The sequence below is a fragment of the Homarus americanus genome, unplaced genomic scaffold (genome assembly GCF_018991925.1).
Source record: "Homarus americanus isolate GMGI-L3 unplaced genomic scaffold, GMGI_Hamer_2.0 scaffold25827, whole genome shotgun sequence".
Lineage (NCBI taxonomy): Eukaryota > Metazoa > Arthropoda > Malacostraca > Decapoda > Nephropidae > Homarus > Homarus americanus.
In genome coordinates, this window is record NW_024738300.1 from 3,763,794 (window position 1) to 3,783,607 (window position 19,814).

The window sequence follows — 19,814 nt, forward strand, 5'->3', positions numbered from 1 at the left end:
CGCCATATGGCAGCCTTGGGGCAATGTTGCCACAGAACGTGCAGTGTTGCCACGTGATTATATATATAAATGCTACTTGGCACAGTAGCTTATGTACAAGGTTGCTACTCGGCACAGTAGCTTAGATACATAACCTACAGTTCTATACGCACATCATCTCAGGTCTTGTGTTCCTGCCCACCCGAAGTCTTTTTCTCAAGAATGGCAGACCAAGACTGAGGAATGTGACCGCCGTGCAGCAGAACGAGCCGCAGATGTCGCTGCTCGGTACGACTGTCATGCCCGCCCCCTTCCCAGGTTGAGTATCGGCCAGCAGGTCAGGATTCAAGATCCGGTATCTCACCGCTGGGACAAGGTTGGGGTTGTCATGGGTATTGGCCGGTCCAGGGACTACCAAGTGCGTCTTCCTAGTGGTAGAGTATGGTGGAGGAACCGTCGTTTCCTCCGACCTGTGGAGCTGCCTAGTGTTGACCCCTCCCCAATTGAGTCCCCTAATGTTGATGTCCTTACAGTAAATCCATCCCCACCTTGTGTTTCTGCCCCAGTACTCCGCAGGTCCGAGCGACTCAGAAACAAAAGGTCCGCTCAAGATGAAACTATGAGCGTATAGGGGGGAGGGAGGTGTATGATATGGTCACGAAGTAGTACCTTAAGCTGTGTATTATTATATTACTCTTATATTACTCTTATTAATTATGTATAGTAAGTATTACAGAACAGGTATTAATTCTATGTAATATTTCCATTTATTTGGCACCATGTTATGTATATAAATTATCATATTTATACTTTATGTATTCAGCTTGTGAATGCTGGCATCTGTACATGCAGCGCGCGGTAATACATAGAGAGAGTGAAGACAGCCAGTCCTTGTGGTGCGGACGCGAGCTTCTGGGTCCCCTTGTATATATTCTCCCATACGAGAATAGAACCTACTTATAAGATAACAAGTGTTTGTGTATACCTTCAGTAGTATAGAACATTTTGGAGGTATCAAGACGAACGTCAGACCCACAAGGAAGCATCCTCAGTCCAATGCTGTTCAATGTCCTGATGGAAAATCTTGTCAAACTTCCTTTCAGACAAACAGCCAAGCTCCTATGCTATGCAGACGACTTACAGCTTATAGTAAGAGGATCAAAAAGACTAGCCAACATGCAACACGCACTCCAACTTATAGAAGAGGAGTGCAACAGACTTGGACTCAAGATAAATCCAGCCAAGTCGAAAGCGATGGCCATCTGCACAGGCACACCAGACAAGGTGCTCTCCATACAAAACACGCCGGTAGTCTGGACCAACACCCACCAGTGTCTTGGAATCTGGTTTGACCAGAAACTCACTTTCAAGCCGCAACTCGAGTATCTCAGGCACAGGACGAAGAGCAGACACAATATAATGAGGTCGCTCACCAGCACAACCGCAGGAGCAAACTTTCATGTGCCCAAAGCCTACTACACGGCCGCCATCAGATCACTGGTAGATTACAGTGCTCCAGCACTCATTGGACTGAGAGAAGACCAAATAACTAAGCTAGAAGTCATCCAAAATAATGCTCTCAGGAACATGCTCGGAGCACCCATGTGGACCAGAATTTGCAATTTGCAAATGGAAACTGAACTACCACCCCTGGCAGTACGAGTCAAGCAGGTGACAGCCGGTCTCCTCGCCAAAATCTGTAGATCAGATAAGCCCACAGCTGCCAAAACGCGAATCAGTGCCTCCCTCCACCTCGACCACAGAGTGCGAGGGGCCACCTGGTCGCACGAGGCAAGCGAGGTCATCCGACACCTGCAAGCAGAAACACTCGTCAAGAACAACCAAGACACACGAAACAATGATTACGTAGTTCCTCCACCATGGAGCCCTCCACTAGCCACATTCAAAATTACCGAACTAGGTGATAGCAAAGCCAACCTCCAGAAGGAGGACCTCAAAAAAATAACTCTGGAAGCCATAGCCACCGAGACACCGGCTGATGCAGCATCATACTTCACAGACGGCTCGGTGGATCCAAAACATCATACATCCGGAGCGGCCTTCTACACCCAAGGTCAGACCCTCCGATGGAGACTTTCTAATGACTGCTCCACCCTACAAACAGAGCTGGTAGTAATCTCAAAGGCCCTACAACACGCTGCAACACAACACAACAAGTCCATCATAATTCACACGGACTCGAAATCAGCCATGCAGGCGCTGCAACACAGACAAGAGACAACGTCCACATCATAACCTCGATCCTCGCACAGCTACTGGAATTAAAAAGACAAAACCGCCCAGTCGTCTTACACTGGATTCCCAGTCATGTAGGGATCGGGGGAAACGACGTGGCAGACGAAGCAGCCAAGGCAGCCACACGTTCTAGTAGCGTACACATTCAAGTTCCAGCAAGCGTGCAACAGATCAAGAATCACCTCAGAAAGACTAGCAAGCTCCACATCCAAAAGAGCTTCCTTCCCGCATTTAACGCTGGTTCCCAATCAGCCAAATGGTACCTGGCGGCTACAAAAGGGGAACCACCTTTCGCAGACAAGAAAACACCAAGACAAACCCAAGTTAGCCTTCATCGACTACGACTAGGGTACAAGTGCTCCTGGCAGATGATCTGAAATGACGTCATGGAATGCACCTACTGTCAGGAGCCAGCAGCCAACCCACTTGAACACTATCTCCTCGACTGCGAAGTCACACAAAGCCTCCGAAACAGAACTCAAAACTCCCAAGAAGCACGCACAACACCAGCGGCCATTCTAACCCGAAAGGCCCAAACAAACCACATTCACCACCTTCTCCGGGTCATCACACGATACCCACCACCCAGATAGCTTAGAAAGTATCCTCTCCCAGCAAGTGCGGACCCCAGTTCGGGGGGCGCGCCACTCCGAAACTGACCACGTCCAAGAGTGGGGGTTGGTGGTAAGCGTCCACTGATCGGGGGTCCGCTCACACTTGCAACCTGCAGTATCCTTCCAAATCTGCAGGTAGGACCACCTCTAATCTCAATCCGGTCTGGCTGCTCCAGGAGCTCCAGCCGGAACCACCAAACGGGCCGCCTGTAGGCAAAGGCCCGTGTCGGACTACGGTCCGACAAGCTCAACAACAACAACGGCTATGCTTTAAAAGCTGTGTAGTAAACAGTCTAGAGAGTGGGATCGGTATCTACAGGCATTATTATTTGCGTCTCGGGAGTCACCTCAGGCCCTTAACTATTCTTAGGGAATTGTGGAATAAAAAAGACATTAGCTAGTTACCGGTTCCTACCACCTATGGGTACATGTTCAAGCATCGATAAAAGTTGGAAGAAACTTGTAGAATTGCTTAGAATCAGTAAAATCTGGCTGAAACTAAGTACAAGGTTGCATACGATAGAAGGGCAATGGACAATAATTTAAGGTGAGGGACAAAGTGTTGTTACATCTTCCTACAGCTCATAATAAATTTCTATTACAGTTAAAAGGACCTTTTGGTGTGATGGAAAAACAGAGCCGGGTGGACTACATAAGAGACCACAAAGGGAAGAGGACGATCTATCATGCAAACATACTAAGGCGTTACATCTAGCTAGGAAAAGATGCAGATGCAGTGGAAGACGCTTCAGTGGCCTTGGTAGAAGAGAAGGATGACGGTGAGCTGCCACGAGTTGATAACCAACAAGCTAATGTTCAATCTGTCTTATCAAAATATAAAAATGTTTCAGCTGATGTTCCTGGAAAAATTTCATTGATTGAACATGACAAGTCTGATGCGAGAGGACAGTGTTAGAGCCAGAAGATATCATATTCTCTATGCATTGTGGCCAAGTGTTTAGGAAGAGCTCGAAGTAATGAATTGACTTAGTGTTATTCATCCACCAAGTTCACTTTACTCTTATGGTGATAGTAAAAAATAAAAAAAATATGAAACATACCGAATTTGTTTGAATTTTAAAAAGCTTAATTCTCTAACTGTTTTTGACCGTGAACCCATGCCTGATCCACGGTATATTTTCGCTAGTGATAGTCAGTTCTTTAGTAAAATCGACCTAGTGAAAGGATACTAGCAAATTCCATTGAGTGAGCACAGCCGTCAATACACTGCTTTTTCTATAGATGAAGGGCTGCATGAATTTGTAGTACTACCGTTTGGGTTAGTAGGTGCCCCCGCTTCTGGGAACCGTCCGCATTGTAGTACAGCAGCTGCGGAAACCACTCCATGACCCCCTGACGGAGACACGATGATCCTCCCCATACTGGCCAGATATTTTGTAAATATTATTGATTATGTGTTAAAGGAATATCCTTCCTTCCTTTGGCTTTAGTAAGCCCCTTTATAATATTTATACTGTATATACTTGTCACACTTGCCAGATGCTTCTTGTGTCATTGTACAGGGGTACCTAGTGACAGCACTAGGATCCCGCTTCCTCTGTCAAGGAATAAACAATTGAAATTGAAATTGAATTGATAAACAAAAAGGTGTCTCATTGAACACTGTGACCTAATATTTGCGACTTTTACAGTTTACGTTTTCCAGGGTGTTAATAGATAGAGAGATAGATAGATACCCAGCCAGCCAGGTAGGTAGGTAGGTAGGTTACTTCTTTATAAAACTTAGAGTAATGTCATGAATCTCTTACCTCATCCCAGTTGGCAGATGGTAAGAGGCGGATAGTAAAGTTGAGAGCTTCTGATAAAGTCACGAGTTGGTTGTAGTCAATGCCGGAGTGCTTGGTGTTGTTGCCCTCACCAGAGGTCATCCAGTACGGGGCATACGGCAGGGCGGTCACGTTCACCCTGGCACCGTAGAAACTGGTGGACACAGGTCATGACAGCGTAAGAAGTACTGTACATTTTCCACGAAATTACTAACTTTTTTACTTCCTTTATAAAGGTAATGAAAAGTGCCTCATGGATGTCCTTTAATCAAATTAAATAAGATATATACCATAAAGAAACATCCACTTTCACTATAATGTGATTTTCTCTCATATATTTTTGTCGCATTTACAGTAGCGGTGTTAATTTTCCCAAACTCCGTATTACAGTAGCATTCAGTGACTATCGTGTCCCATAACCACTAAATGCATGCAACTGTCAGTAGTGACAACTCTCTTCTGTACGCATATTAGTTTGGTTCATTTAGTGTGGCTATAAACAAGTTAACAAAAGGCCATAATCGTACTCTTTTGACAACGAAGCCCTGGAAATTCAGACCAATTATTATGATAAACCAATTAAGTAATAATATGTTATTTTATATTTCCTATACGGTATGAAAACTAATGGACAGTCCACTCACTTTGAGAACTTCTCGGGAAAGAGCGGCAAGGAAATGGTGTAGACTAGGCCCTGGAGAGGTGACCACTGTGCCACCTGTACCACCTTTGCTCCCCGCGGGCTGTAAGGCAGGTGCAAGTATACCCCACACCTGTACCACATACAATGTCCTTCATCATGATATATATATATATATATATATATATATATATATATATATATATATATATATATATATATATATATATATATATATATATATATATATATATATATATATATATATGCTGATAACCACAAGGAAACAAGAAAACACGAAGTTCCCAAGCAGGGCCGTCCCTAGGAGGGTGCGGGGCCAGGGGCAACTCAGGCACTGCGGGGCCCCAGAAAAAATATATATGCAGTCAGATTATGCGGTCAGGGGAACCCACCCCCACCAACCCCATGGGACTGTCGCTATGGATGGTAAGGTCACGGTTGCAATGGTGGAGTAAGCCGTCAGGTCAGATTAACCAGTCAACAGGTAATGTGTCCGAGGTCACTGGGACTAGTGCTGGGCGCCGCAGGGCCCCCACACGCGCGGGGCACCGGGCGGTCGCCCCTGTTCGCCCCGCCCCCTCCCCCCTAAAGGACGGGCCCGTTCCCAAGTGCTTTCGTGTAATTCAGATATTCAGGGGTGAGTACAGACTAAGGCGAAATACTTGACAAGGATAGTATATATATATATATATATATATATATATATATATATATATATATATATATATATATATATATATATATATATATATATATATATATATATATATATATATATATATATATATATATATATATATATATATATATATATATATATATATATATATATATATATGTATATATTTACAATTGTAACTTACCACTATCACAATTTATTCCTATAGCTAAAATAGAGATGGTGTATGGATTGTTGTATGTGAAGGGTTGTACATCATATGCGCTTAATTGTTATCACACTATATTAATAAAAGGGCTTTTCTATGTTCTTCAGTGAGTCAGTACCGTAGATCAGTGACGTTTATCTTTGCATGTATATTAAAGGGGCCCTGCCGTGACTGTGTTCTTCGTCGTGACTTTTTAGATTTAGCTTAAATAAAAACAAGTAAAAAAAAACTGCATGGCGGATGGGTGTTGAGAGCTTTACAGTACCCGGCCAAAGTCAAGTTTCAAAGCTAGTTTGAGAATAAAAACTCGTTTTAAGTGCTGTACCTTATTGTCTGTGATAAGTCTTGTACCTTCATCATCACAGTGTTCATCATTGAAAAACACCAATGTTTTTTCAAGAGTGATCTTATCTCCTGTGCTGGTAACCGAGTGACGACAAGGAGCCTCGTCGACCACACCAGGAGGCGGCCCTTGAGGGACCACTCGGCGAAGGCGGCGAGGAAGGCTGGGTCGTCGCTCACCACAACCACCGTCACGCACCATGACACCTGCCGCAGCTGGTGACGTAAACATGGTTGAAGTTATGTGAGAGTGACCTACCCACCTCAGTAGCAATGAGAGAGAGACCTACCTGCCTCAGTAGTAATATGAGAGTGACCTACCCACCTCAGTAGTAATGTGAAAGTAAACTACCCGCCTCAGTAGTAATGTAAGAGTGACCTACCCGCCTCAGTAATAATATAAGAGTGACCGAACCGCCTCAGTAGTAATGTGAGAGTGTCTTACCCGCCTCAGTAATAATGTAAGAGTGACCGAACACCCTCAATAGTAATGTGAGTGACCTTCCCGCCTCAGTAGTAATGTAAGAGTGTCCTACCCGCCTCAGTAATAATATAAGAGTGACCGAACCGCCTCAGTAGTAATGTGAGAGTGACCTACCCGCCTCAGTAGCAATGTGAGAGAGACCTACCTGCCTCAGTACTAATATGAGAGTGACCTGCCCACCTCAGTAGTAATGTGAAGGTAAACTACCCGCCTCAGTAGTAATGTGAGAGTGACCTACCCGCCTCAGTAGCAGGGTTGTACTGGGCATCTACCCGGGTATGTAACCCAATTATCCGCTCTGGTAGGTTATTTTTGCAGAAAAAACGGTTTTTTGGGGAAAAGAGGTTTTTGGGGGATATGTTGCCAAATTAGAATAAAATTTGCTTTCCTATATTTTTGTTTCATTTAACAAACATATATGCATAAACAACTATTTTTCTCCAATAGAAGAAGACACATTGCTCAAACACCACAAAACTGGTCCAGGTAAATTAGCCAGTGCACGTTTTGTATAACATTCTTTATTAAAAACAAAATCAATAAACATACATTTTCTGGTGACAAGTGTATCGTCCGTATGGGCCCAATAGCAGAGGTCGGAGGCGGAAGTATCTGTCACCCGGGGTGCTGTTCACTATGCCTGGTAACATTCATTGCTGCGTCTGTGCTAACCCGAACCAAAACTACACAAATTGTGTTTGTGCGAGAAACAACCGACCATGTGGAGATTGCAAGAAGCGAGACCAGTGTCGGAACCCACGTCGCAGGGAGCCGACACAGGTGGCCACAGTGGATATCGCCGGGACCCAACCACCAGATGATATCCGAAATGATAGCAGTGAGTCCACTCACCCCGAAAATGTAGTACGAATAAATGCTGCTCCCTTAGTAGCAGATGTCCACGAGGAAAATGAGAGACAGCCACCTCAGTGGAATGGCATGTCGATGGAAAATGCAGACATATGGGTCAAAGAAACATACTCAGAAATTGTCAAGTGGTCGCCCGCTAACTTATTTGAACCACCCAAGTGTGCGGCCACCAAAGAAATGATTAGGGAGATGACTCGCCTCATGACTGATTACACTCAGGACCGCTTCCTCGCCCCTTTAGCTCTTCAAATACTGGCAATAATACCACATCTATTTTGTCAGAGGACACACACAAAGACTAAGCACAAAGAAATTGTGGCAGCAATGAAGAGAAGATTGGCAATGTGGCAGACTGGGGCCCTTGATGATCTCCTATGTGAAGCAAGAACACTGCAGGAGAGACTAAAAATTACGGGTGACGGAAAGCAAAACACCGATGACGTGGCAAGAAAATTTGGAAACAAAATGCGTGTGGGAAAAGTGTCTCTGGAGGTCAGATCTCTCACAGAGGAATCCTACGGTGGGGTGAAGCCAATAAACAGAGAGACATTAAAACTACTGAAAGAGAAACATCCCCCTGCAAGCGACGAAGAAGGCATCAGGTTCGAGGGAGTTTATACCCTACCAAACGCTGTCCTGTTCGAGAAAATGACAGGAGAGATGGTGTGGAAAAAGGCACTGAAGACTCGAGGAGGAGCCTGCCCTTCAGGTCTGGATGCAAACAGTTGGAAAGTCATCCTCAGCACAAACAAGTTGGACCTGTAGCAAGCGATCTCTGCACTGCCATTGCCGCCCTTGCAAGGAAGCTTGCATCCTCTTGCTGCCATCACCTCCAGGCCCTGATGGCTTGCATCCTTATTCCTCTGGAAAAGAACGCAGGATGTAGCCCTATAGGGGTGGGGGAAGTGCTGAGGCGGATCATCGGAAAATGCATAATGGAGGTGGTAAAGGATGATGTCAGGGCAGCAGCAGGGAACCTACAAGTGTGTGCTGGCCAACAGGCTGGCGGGGAGGCAGTCATTCACGCCATGAGATTGATATTTGAGCAGCGAGATTGTGAGGCCGTTCTCCTGGTGGATGCTTCAAACGCATTCAACATACTTAACCGCAAGGCTGCACTGCACAACATCAAGATCAAGTGTCCAAGCTTTGCAATGTATGTTAAAAATTCGCAAAGGAATCCATCAGACCTCTATATAGTAAACAACAAGGCTCTAAGAGGTGATACCATCTTACAGTCAACCGAGGGAACAACACAGGGGGACCCTGTTGCAATGGCAATGTATGCAATTGGCCTATCAGTGCTCCAACAAGAAATAAAATTTGAAACAACTGGGGTCAAACAAGTGGCATATGCTGATGACCTTACAGGAGCAGGAAAAGTGGAGGGCATCAAAAAGTGGTGGGACTTGGTAACATCGCGAGGTCCACAAATAGGGTACCACCCAAACGCCAGCAAGTCCTTCCTCATCGTGAAGCCAGAACATTATGAACGGGCAATGGAGGTTTTTGGCGGAAGTGAGGTCAAAATAACTAAGGACGGCCAAAGACATCTAGGTGCAGTAATTGGCACTGCTGACTTCAAGACCGAGTACGTAGCGGGAAAGGTGAATGAGTGGGTTAGTGAAATCGAAGCTCTGTCTAAGATTGCTAACACAGAGCCACATGCCGCTTTTGCTGCATTCACCCACGGAGTCAAGCATCGTTGGAACTACCTGATGCATACTCTCCCTGATATCGGACCCCTACTCCACCCTCTGGAAGAAGTAATCAGTGTCAATTTCATTCCTAAATTAGTGAAACACCCTGACTTAACCCCAGCAAAAAGAGCACTTCTTGCACTTCCATCAAGACTGGGAGGGATGGGACTAACAAATCCAGAGGAGATTCCTGCCACTGAACATCAAAATTCACTTAAGCTCACGGCAGCCCTCACGGACCACATAATAGCCCAAAATGCTACAGGGGAAGTGGTTACCAGTGAAGTAAATAAGATTCGTAGGTCCATTACGACAGATCGACAGCACTGCCAAAATGATAAGTTGCAGCAACTGTTGCTGCAGGTACCAGAAAAGTTGAAAAAAACGTAGCTATAGCGCAGGAGGTGGGCGCCTCGAACTGGTTAACTACGTTACCGATAAGGGCACATGGTTTCAGTCTTAATAAACAAGAATTTACAGATGCAAATTGCTCTAAGGTACGGTTGGCCAGTAGAAGGTTCGCCCTCCCAATGCGTGTGTGGCTCTTCCTATGATGGCGATCACGCCATGGTGTGCAAGAAAGGGGGCTTCATATGCATGAGGCATGACGAGATAAGGGACCTCACAGCAAATATGTTGAAGGAAATCTGCCGGGATGTCATGGTAGAACCGACCCTCCTTTCATTGGATGGTGAGATCTTCCAACACAGGACTTCAAACACATCTAACGAAGCCCGTGTGGACGTCAGTGCTCGAGGATTCTGGACGCGGGGACAGCGAGCTTTCTTCGACATCAGGATTTTTGATCCCATGGCTGCATGTCACCGTAACCTAGCTCTCGATACTGCACATAGGAGGAACGAGAACGACAAGAGAAGGGCATATGGGGAGAGAGTTCAAAACGTTGATCAAAGCAGCTTCACTCCTCTAGTGTTCACAACCTCTGGTGGGATGGGACCAAGTGCATGATGTTTCTACGCCAGACTCGCGGAGGTGATCTCCGAACAGAAGCAGCAGCCCAGAAGTTATGTTACAGCCTGTATGAGATGTCGACTGTCTTTCTCTCTCCTTCGGTCGGCTTTGCTCTGCCTCAGGGGAACGAGAGCTTCTGCCCCAACTCCGACAACTGCTGCAGATATTGACTATGAGGCTACTGTCACTGAATGCTGCATACTGTAGATCTGCGGTTCAACTAATTTAACACAGATAGGATAACTACTTATGTATTTGGATATTTAATATTAAGGTAATTAAATGGTGGCGAAGATGTGGCTATTGGGGGAGGCTGGAGGCCACATTTAAAAAAAAAAATGGGTATTCATGTTCACAGCACAGAAAACTCTACTTTGCAAGGACACAGTTCCATCAAAAACAGAGTACCGCATCAGAGGCTTCTGAGAAAAGTTAAGTCTCATGGTATCGAGGGGAAAGTTTAAAATGGATAAAGTCATGGTTCACCGATAGAATACAGAGGGTCAGCGTAGATGGTGTTAGATCTGAGTGAGGTTGTGTAATCAGTGGAGTTCCCCAGGGGTCAGTATTGGGCCCACTCTTGTTCATAATCTACATAAGCGTTCTAGATACTAGGATCAGCAGTGACATAAGCAAGTTTGCGGATGACCCCAAAATAGGGCGGCAGATTAGTTCAGGGCAGGATGCAAATGCACTACAGGAGGATTTAAATAAACTGCAGGAGTGGTCAGAAAATGGCAAATCAAATTCAACACCAGCAAGTGCAGCGTACTTAATATTGGAAGACCAAATACTGTCAATGTATACAGCCTTAACAACATCAACCTAGAGAAGTCGACTTGTGAAAGAGACTTAGGGATACTTGTAAGCCCGGACCTTCGGTCTAGAAAACAATGCGTTAATGATCGAAATAAGGCAAACAAAGTATTATGTTGTATATCTAGAAGTGAAAGTAATAAGAGTGCAGAGGTCTTATTGCAACCACAGTATATCTTGCGCTAGTCAGGCCGCACCTCGATTATGCGGTTCAGTTCTGGTGCCCTTATAGAATGGATATCAATTCACTGGAGTCAGTGCATCGAAGAATGACGAAAATGATTCCGGGACTTTCAAACCTTCCATATCAAGATAGGTTAAAGAAACTAAACTTGAATTCCCTAGAAAGACGAAGAGTGCGGGGAGATATGATAGACGTATTTAAGTGGGTGAAAGGAATCAATAAAGGGGATATAGATAAAGTTCTTATAATATCCGAGAAGGATAGGACTCATAGCAACGGATTTAAGTTGGATAAGTTTAGGTTTAGGAGGGAGATAGGAAGGAAATGGTTAACAAATAGGGTGGTGGACGAGTGGAACAAGCTTAGCAACTTTGGGGTAAGTGCTGGAACGCTGGAAAGTTCTAAAAGGAGGCTAGATAGATTCATGGATGATAGAGAGTGGTAGTAACTCTCAACAGGAGATGCCATGCACAGGCCAACCGGCCCCATGTAGACTTCTTATTTTCTTATGTTCTCACTAGTCATGTAAGAGTGACCTACCCGCCTCAGTAGTAATGTGAAAGTGACCTACCCGCCTCAGTAGTAATGTGAAAGTGACCTACCCGCCTCAGTAGTAATGTAAAAGTGAGCTACCCGGGGGTGGAGGAGACTGCAGTGGGAGCGGGTAAACAAGGCGAAAGATTACAGGGAAATAGTGTTAGGAATGATGACAAAACTAAATTAGACAGGGAGTTTAAAACTAAACGCGGTAAGGGAAGGACTCAGAACACGACTAACTTAAATGTATACTACGCGAACAGTAGAAGTATGAGAAACAAAATGGATGATATTAAGGCCTTGGTATGTACCGAAGAAATCGATATAATTGCATTCACTGAAACATGGATCAACCTAGACACACGTGAATTACCAGTCGAATACCAAATTGCGGGTTACAAACTGTTCCATACCGATAGGCAGACCAGGAAAGGAGGCGGAGTAGCAATCTATGTTAGGGATAATCTGAAGTGTGAAATAAATAAGGAAATAAAAACTGAGAGGAATACAGAAACAATTTGGATAGAATTAAGCGACGGTCGGGAAAAATTAATCACAGGGGTAATATATAGACCCCCAATCTTGATAGCGTCAATGAGCGACTTATCTGGGATGAAATGCGCAGGGCTTCCATACACAACAAAGTCTGTATAGTAGGCGACTTTAACCTTGGCCAAATAGATTGGACTGTCCTTACGGGTAACTCAGAATCAGAGGATTTTCTCGAGACGATCCAGGACTGTTTCCTAAGTCAACATATAACCGAACCCACACGGGGTAATAATATACTGGATTTAGTTCTGACGAACAGAGAAAACCTCATTACCAATGTCGAGGTAGGGAACGAACTTGCAAACAGCGATCACAAAGAAATTCGATTCCAGTTAGATTTTTAGGGCAGACGTAAGGAAAATTCCAATAAAGTACCAGATTTCAGAAGGGCAAACTTTGATAGTTTAAAGAGGCAGCTGAGAGAGGGGGTGTCGCGCTTGGCCGTGAACCTGACAGATGACACCGACCTGATAACGAGATCTGAGATTGCCGAGTTCCACGATAAATTAAATAGTGAGTTACTTAAAGCACAAAGGCAGAACATACCATACAAAAAACTCAGATCAGACAACAATGACCCTAAATGGATAAATAATTATTTAAAGAACATCTTTGGCCAAAGGAAGGCTATAGGTAGAAGGATAAATCGTGGCGAAATTCACCTCCGGGACTATTATAGGGCATTGGCGAGTAGAGTTAAAACCGAGATAAGGAAAGCAAAGAGGAATAATGAGGTAAGGATAGCAAGGGAGGCAAAGACAAACCCCAAAGGATTCTATCAAATGTATCAAACTAAAACACGAGAAAAGATTGGACCAATACGGTCAGACTCCGGCGAGCTCACTGATAACGACGGAGAAATGAGCAATAATTTGAATAAATATTTTTCAACAGTTTTCACCACCGAAAATCTAAACATGATACCCGAGGCACCGACTCTATTCAGAGATAGTGAAGAAAACAAATTAAGTGAGATAGTAGTGACTAGTAACGATGTTAGTAAGCAAATAGACAAACTAAAGCCTAATAAGTCACCTGGTCCCGATGAGATATTTGCCAGAGTATTAAAGGAATGTAAGGAAGAGCTTAGTATGCCCTTAGCAAAGTTGTTTAACATGTCCTTTAAAACAGGTGTAGTACCAGAATCCTGGAGGATAGCGAATGTAATACCGATTTTCAAGAAGGGGGGATAGATCACTATCCTCTAACTACCGCCCAATCAGTCTAACATCAATAGTAGGCAAATTACTGGAAGCAATCATTTCAAACTCTATTCAAAATCACCTGGAGAAGCACCGATTGATCAATGATTCCCAGCATGGCTTCACAAGCGGACGTTCTTGTCTAACTAATCTATTAACATTCTTTTCATCAGTTTTCGAATCGGTGGACGAGGGGCACAATTATGATGTGGTATATCTCGACTTTAGCAAAGCCTTCGACAGAGTCCCCACGAAAGACTAATTAGAAAGGTAGAAGCACATGGCATCAAAGGTGACATCCTTAAATGGATTAGGGCGTGGTTACAGGACAGGAAACAGCGAGTGAGCATTAACGGCACTAAGTCCCATTGGAGCAACGTCACAAGTGGAGTTCCCCAAGGCTCAGTACTTGGACCATTATTATTTATTATATACATAAACGACATAGATATCGGCATAGACAGCAACATAAGTAAATTTGCTGATGACACTAAAATAGGACGTGTTATCAAATCTGACGAGGACTCGGCAAAACTACAGGAAGATCTAAACAAATTTTTCGAATGGTCTGAAAAATGGCAGATGAAATTCAATGTGGACAAATGTAAAGTACTCAGTATAGGAGATGTAAACAGGGAAACCAGATACCAGATGAACAACGATGCCATAGAGAAATCCGACTGCGAGAGAGATTTAGGAGTAATGATAAGTAGGAACCTTAAGCTAAGTAAACAATGTGTTTTTGCTCGTAACAAGGCTAATAAAGTACTTGGGTTCATACAAAGGAGTGTTAGTTACAAGACTAGCGAGGTCATCCTTAAACTGTATCTTGCTCTTGTGAGACCACACTTGGATTACGCAGTTCAGTTCTGGTCATCGTATTACAGAATGGATATAGAATCCTTGGAAAGAATTCAGAGGAGAATGACAAGACTAATCCCGGGCATTAGGAACCTTGAGTATAGAGACAGGTTAAAGCATCTTAATTTGCACTCCCTCGAGAGACGTAGAGTGAGGGGCGACCTGATAGAGGTGTATAAGTGGAAGACAGGGCTAAACAAAGGGGACATTACAAAGGTACTCAAATTATCCAACCAGGAGCGAACTCGTAACAATGGTTTTAAATTAGACAAATTTAGATTCAGGCGTGAAATAGGTAAACACTGGTTTGGAAACAGAGTAGTGGATGAATGGAACAAGTTACCAAATATCATCATTAACTCGAATACGCTGAATTGCTTCAAACATAGGTTGGATGCTCATATGAGCAATAGGGGTTGGGTGTAAACGGGACTGCCCAGTATGGGCCAATAGGCCCGCTGCAGTTTCCTCCATTCTTATGTTCTTATGTTCTTATGTAAGAGTGACCTACCTGCCTCAGTAGTAATGTGAAACTGATACCCGCCTCAGTAGTAATGTAAAAGTGACCTACCCGCCTCAGTAGTAATGTAAGAGTGACCTACCCGCCTCAGTAGTAATGTAAAAGTGACCTACCTGCCCCAGTAGTAATGTTAAAGTGACCTACCCGCCTCAGTAGTAATGTAAGAGTGACCTACCCGCCTCAGTAGTAATGTAAAAGTGACCTACCCGCCTCAGTGGTAATGTAAGAGTGACCTACCTGCCCCAGTAGTAATGTTAAAGTGACCTACCCGCCTCAGTAGTAATGTAAGAGTGTCCTACCCGCCCCAGTAGTAATGTTAAAGTGACCTACCCGCCTCAGTAGTAATGTAAGAGTCAAGTTCATTCCCAAACTAGTGAAACACCCTGACTTAACCCCAGCAGAAAGAACACTTCTTGCACTTCCACCAAGACTGGGAGGGATGGGACTAACTAATCCAGAGGAGATTGCTGACACTGAACATCAAAATTCACTTAAGCTCACGGCAGCCCTCACGGACCACATAATAACTCAGAATGCAACAGGGGAAGTGAATACCAGCGAAGTAAATAAGATTCGTAGGTCCATTACGACAGATCGACAGCACTGCCAAAATGATATGTTGCAGCAACTATTGCTGCAGGTACCAGAAAATTTGAAAAAAAAGGTAGCCATAGCGCAGGAGGTGGGCGCCTCGAACTGGTTAACTACGTTACCGATAAGGGCAAATGGTTTCAGTCTTAATAAACAAGAATTTACAGATGCCATTGCTCTAAGGTACGGTTGGCCAGTAGAAGGTTTGCCCTCCCAATGCGTGTGTGGCTCTTCCTATGACGTCGATCACGCCATGGTCTGCAAGAAGGGGGGCTTCATATGCATGAGGCATGACGAGGTAAGGGATCTCACAGCAAATATGTTGAAGGAAATCTGCCGGGACGTCATGGTAGAACCGACCCTCCTTCCATTGGATGGCGAGATCTTCCAACACAGGACTTCAAACACATCTAACGAAGCCCGTGTGGACGTCAGTGCTCGAGGTTTCTGGACGCGGGGACAGTGAGCTTTCTTCGACATCAGGATTTTTGATCCCATGGCCGCATGTCACCATAACCTAGCTCTCGATGCTGCACATAGGAGGAATGAGAACGACAAGAGAAGGGCATATGGGGAGAGAATTAAAAACGTTGATCAAGGCAGCTTCACTCCTCTAGTGTTCACAACCTCTGGTGGGAAGGGCCCAAGTGCAAGATGTTTCTACGCCAGACTCGCGGAGTTGATCTCCGAACAGAAGCAGCAGCCCAGAAGTTATGTTACAGCCTGGATGAGATGTCGACTGTCTTTCTCTCTCCTTCGGTCGGCTTTGCTCTGCCTCAGGGGAACGAAAGCTTCTGCCCCTACTTCGACAACTGCTGCAGATATCGACTACGAGGCTACAGTCACTGAATGCCGCATAGATCTGCGGCTCAACTAATTTAACACAGATAGGATAGCTTCTTATGTATTAGGATATTTAATATTAAGGTAAATAAATGGTGGCGAAGGTGTGGCTATTGGGGGAGGCTGGAGGCCACGTTAAAAAAAAAAAAAAAAAATGTAAGAGTAACCTACTCGCCCCAGTAGTAATGTATGAGTGATCTACCCGCCTCAGTAGTAATGTATGAGTGATCTACCCGCCTCAGTAGGAATATGAAGTTGAACTTTATCAGCCCCTTTTAGTCTTCATATAAATGTCAGGGCAATACATTGTCTTTACATAATCATATCACCCCTTGTAACTTTCCACTGGCTATGAGGTGACATGATCATATCACGTGATTGGCAGGTTCCTTGAGGCGTTGCCCAGTGACTGTTTAGCTCAGCATTTAAAAGGCCGGCGCCCTGTGGCATTGTTACTCAACGCCTCACACAGATCAGACGTATTTAGAAGGTCTATTTTATATAGCGTCCGTCCTTCTCTTAACATTCCTAGTTACAGTGATAAGTTACGGTGATCTACATTTTGGAACTGTAGCCTCGATAGTTCCTAAATAAAAGGATAACAGACAATTGGGTTTCGTTACCAAAACCCTCTATAATATAAATGTTCCAAGTCGCATTAACCTAGACAGACTCAGCAGTTAAATGGCCTAGACCAGAACTACCCGCCTCAGTAGTAATGTGAAAGTGAACTACCCGCCTCAGTAGTAATGTAAGAGTGAACTACCCGCCTCATTAGAAATATGAAGGTGAACTACCTGCCTCCGTAGTTCTGTAAAAGTGACCTACCTGCCTCAGTAGTAATGTGAGAGTGACCTACCCGCCTCAGTAGTAATATGAGTGACCTACCCACCTCAGTAGTACTGTAAAATAAGAGTGACTTACCCGCCTCAGTAGTAATGTGAGTGACCTACCCGCCTTAGTTGTAATGTGATAGTGACCTCATCTCAGTAGTAATGTGAGCGACCTACTCGCCCCAATAGTAATGTGAGAGTGACCTACCTGCCGAGCCTCGTCGACCGCCCGGGAGAGCTGCGCCTGTGTTACGTTAGCGTCCTGACCGTCCACTGCCACCTCGAACACCGCCACACCCCAGGGGGCCACCAGCTGACTCCACATCTGTTCCGTAAGAAGTGGATAGTATATACTCTATATTACATTTACTTTTCACTTTTTGCACAAACTCTCCAGCGATACAAGATACACACCCCACCTCGTATATAGTGGTGTGATAGGTGACACCATCAGTGAACAGGATGGAGGAGCAGTTGGTCTCTGTCGTGGCGTTGAGTACAGCTGTCACTGCTTGGCTCAGGCCTACTACTACCTTACGCCCTACTGTGTTAGATAAACTTTTAGTACACCATGTATGCGTATTATACATCAATATGAAATTTCATTGAAAGAGTTGTAGAGTATTTTGTCGCAGCAACTGTAGATATGCAATGTTCATAAATAAATAAATAATACAAAACACTCCAATAACATATCAATTCAGTGTCTTGAATTTTAACTTAGTGTGGTTGACAGCCATCGTCCTGTTGTGGCTAAATAATGGCTTATATATTAAAAAAAAGGTAAAAATTTTACTGAATAACCTATTTCCCTGCAACATTTAATGTGCATTGTTTAATTCCCATTCTACTAGCCATAGAAAAGACAACCATTTATGCCAGGAAAGTTACGACCTTAACGAATAAAACAGATATTTTCTGTACTCTGAACTGACCTGAAGGGAGAAACAGCTGGGCAGTACCAACATCAGTCACAGCAGCTGTTAAGACACACCACAGTATTCCAGCATTTATCACCATTGTCTGAACGTTGTTTCCGTGTTGGGAACAAACAAATTTAAATTAGGTAAAAATGTATATTAAAAAGCTTGGTGTATATTGTAAAAGTTATTAAAAATATTTTTGGGTGTTAAATTTTGCTTTGTTGAATGACCGGTGGCTTCATTAAATTTAGGCTAGTCATTCTACAATAAAAAAAGAGCCCAACCCCCAAGAAATTGCAACAAAGTGTTTTTTAATGGTTTATAGTATTACAAGTCCTGGAGAATGATATACTAAAAGACCGCACCCATCCGAAAATGGGAAAGTCTCAAAAACTGGGTCTTTTTTTAAGATATCCGCCAGTAAGAAAAAAAAAAAATTATATATATATATATATATATATATACAGTATATATATATATATATATATATATATATATATATATATATATATATATATATATATATATATATATATATATATATATATATATATATATATATATATATATATATATATATATATATACAGATGACGTCAATTGCGTCAGTTGACATTAATGACACCATAGAACAATTTTGTTATGGCGAAATGTTTCAAAGAGAAAAAGGCTGCAGAATCAAGGGGGATTTATAACATAGTTACAAGCGCTGAATCCCCTCCACATATAAAACAGCATTCCTATGACGTTATTGATATTCTACAGTAAGGTGACAATACACGGTAAAGTTTTACTTTCGAACAACACGGGAATCATACAAAAATATCTTTGCATTAAATAGTTTGGACAATTCTAAGACACTTTTCTTCTATGGCATTTCCCTCACAAATGACCTGACCTGACCTCCTAACTCTGCGGCTTCATTTTAGAAAGATGTCTTCGAATTGTATAAACTACTGATTCCGATAGACAAATTCCTTAGATTCCCAGAAGACCGAAACTAAAATAATATCTAGTTCACAATCGAACATAGATCGGTCAAAATCGTTGTCCGAGTGTGAACTTCATTTCTGAGTTGTGGTTGTTTTCAAAATAAGCAAAAATCGATATTTTGCATCTTGGATTTTACCCTTACCTCACCTAACCCAACCCAAACTAACTAACCTAACCTAACCTAACCCAATCAAAACTAACCTAACCTAACCTACAGCAAAATCTCGCGTATGGTAATTTTCCAAACTTCCACAACGCTTTGTGGTCGCTTATCGTTTTCTGATCTCATCATGATTCTTCATGCTCGAGACCTCGCCTTCTTAAACTCTGCGTGATTAATATGGTTGGGTGCTCCGTTGAATATTCTGAACCTTCTAGTGCGTTTACGAATCGCTTGTTGGCTATCT

The 19,814-nt window shown here is 43.5% G+C and overlaps 1 protein-coding gene across 1 annotated transcript in view; it reads right to left on the reverse strand.

Annotated features, from left to right (window-relative positions):
- LOC121873933 overlaps window positions 1–19,814 on the reverse strand; it is a 77,534-nt gene that overhangs the window by 29,559 nt on the left and 28,161 nt on the right. Inside the window, exons 2-7 of the mRNA XM_042377812.1 lie at window positions 18,427–18,514; window positions 17,911–18,035; window positions 17,700–17,816; window positions 6,510–6,742; window positions 5,281–5,409; window positions 4,619–4,790 (exon numbers count right to left, since the gene is read on the reverse strand). Of these exons, the coding sequence (XP_042233746.1) occupies window positions 4,619–4,790; window positions 5,281–5,409; window positions 6,510–6,742; window positions 17,700–17,816; window positions 17,911–18,035; window positions 18,427–18,511 (861 nt within the window). The 5' untranslated portion in view covers window positions 18,512–18,514. The remainder of the gene's footprint in view (window positions 1–4,618; window positions 4,791–5,280; window positions 5,410–6,509; window positions 6,743–17,699; window positions 17,817–17,910; window positions 18,036–18,426; window positions 18,515–19,814) is intronic.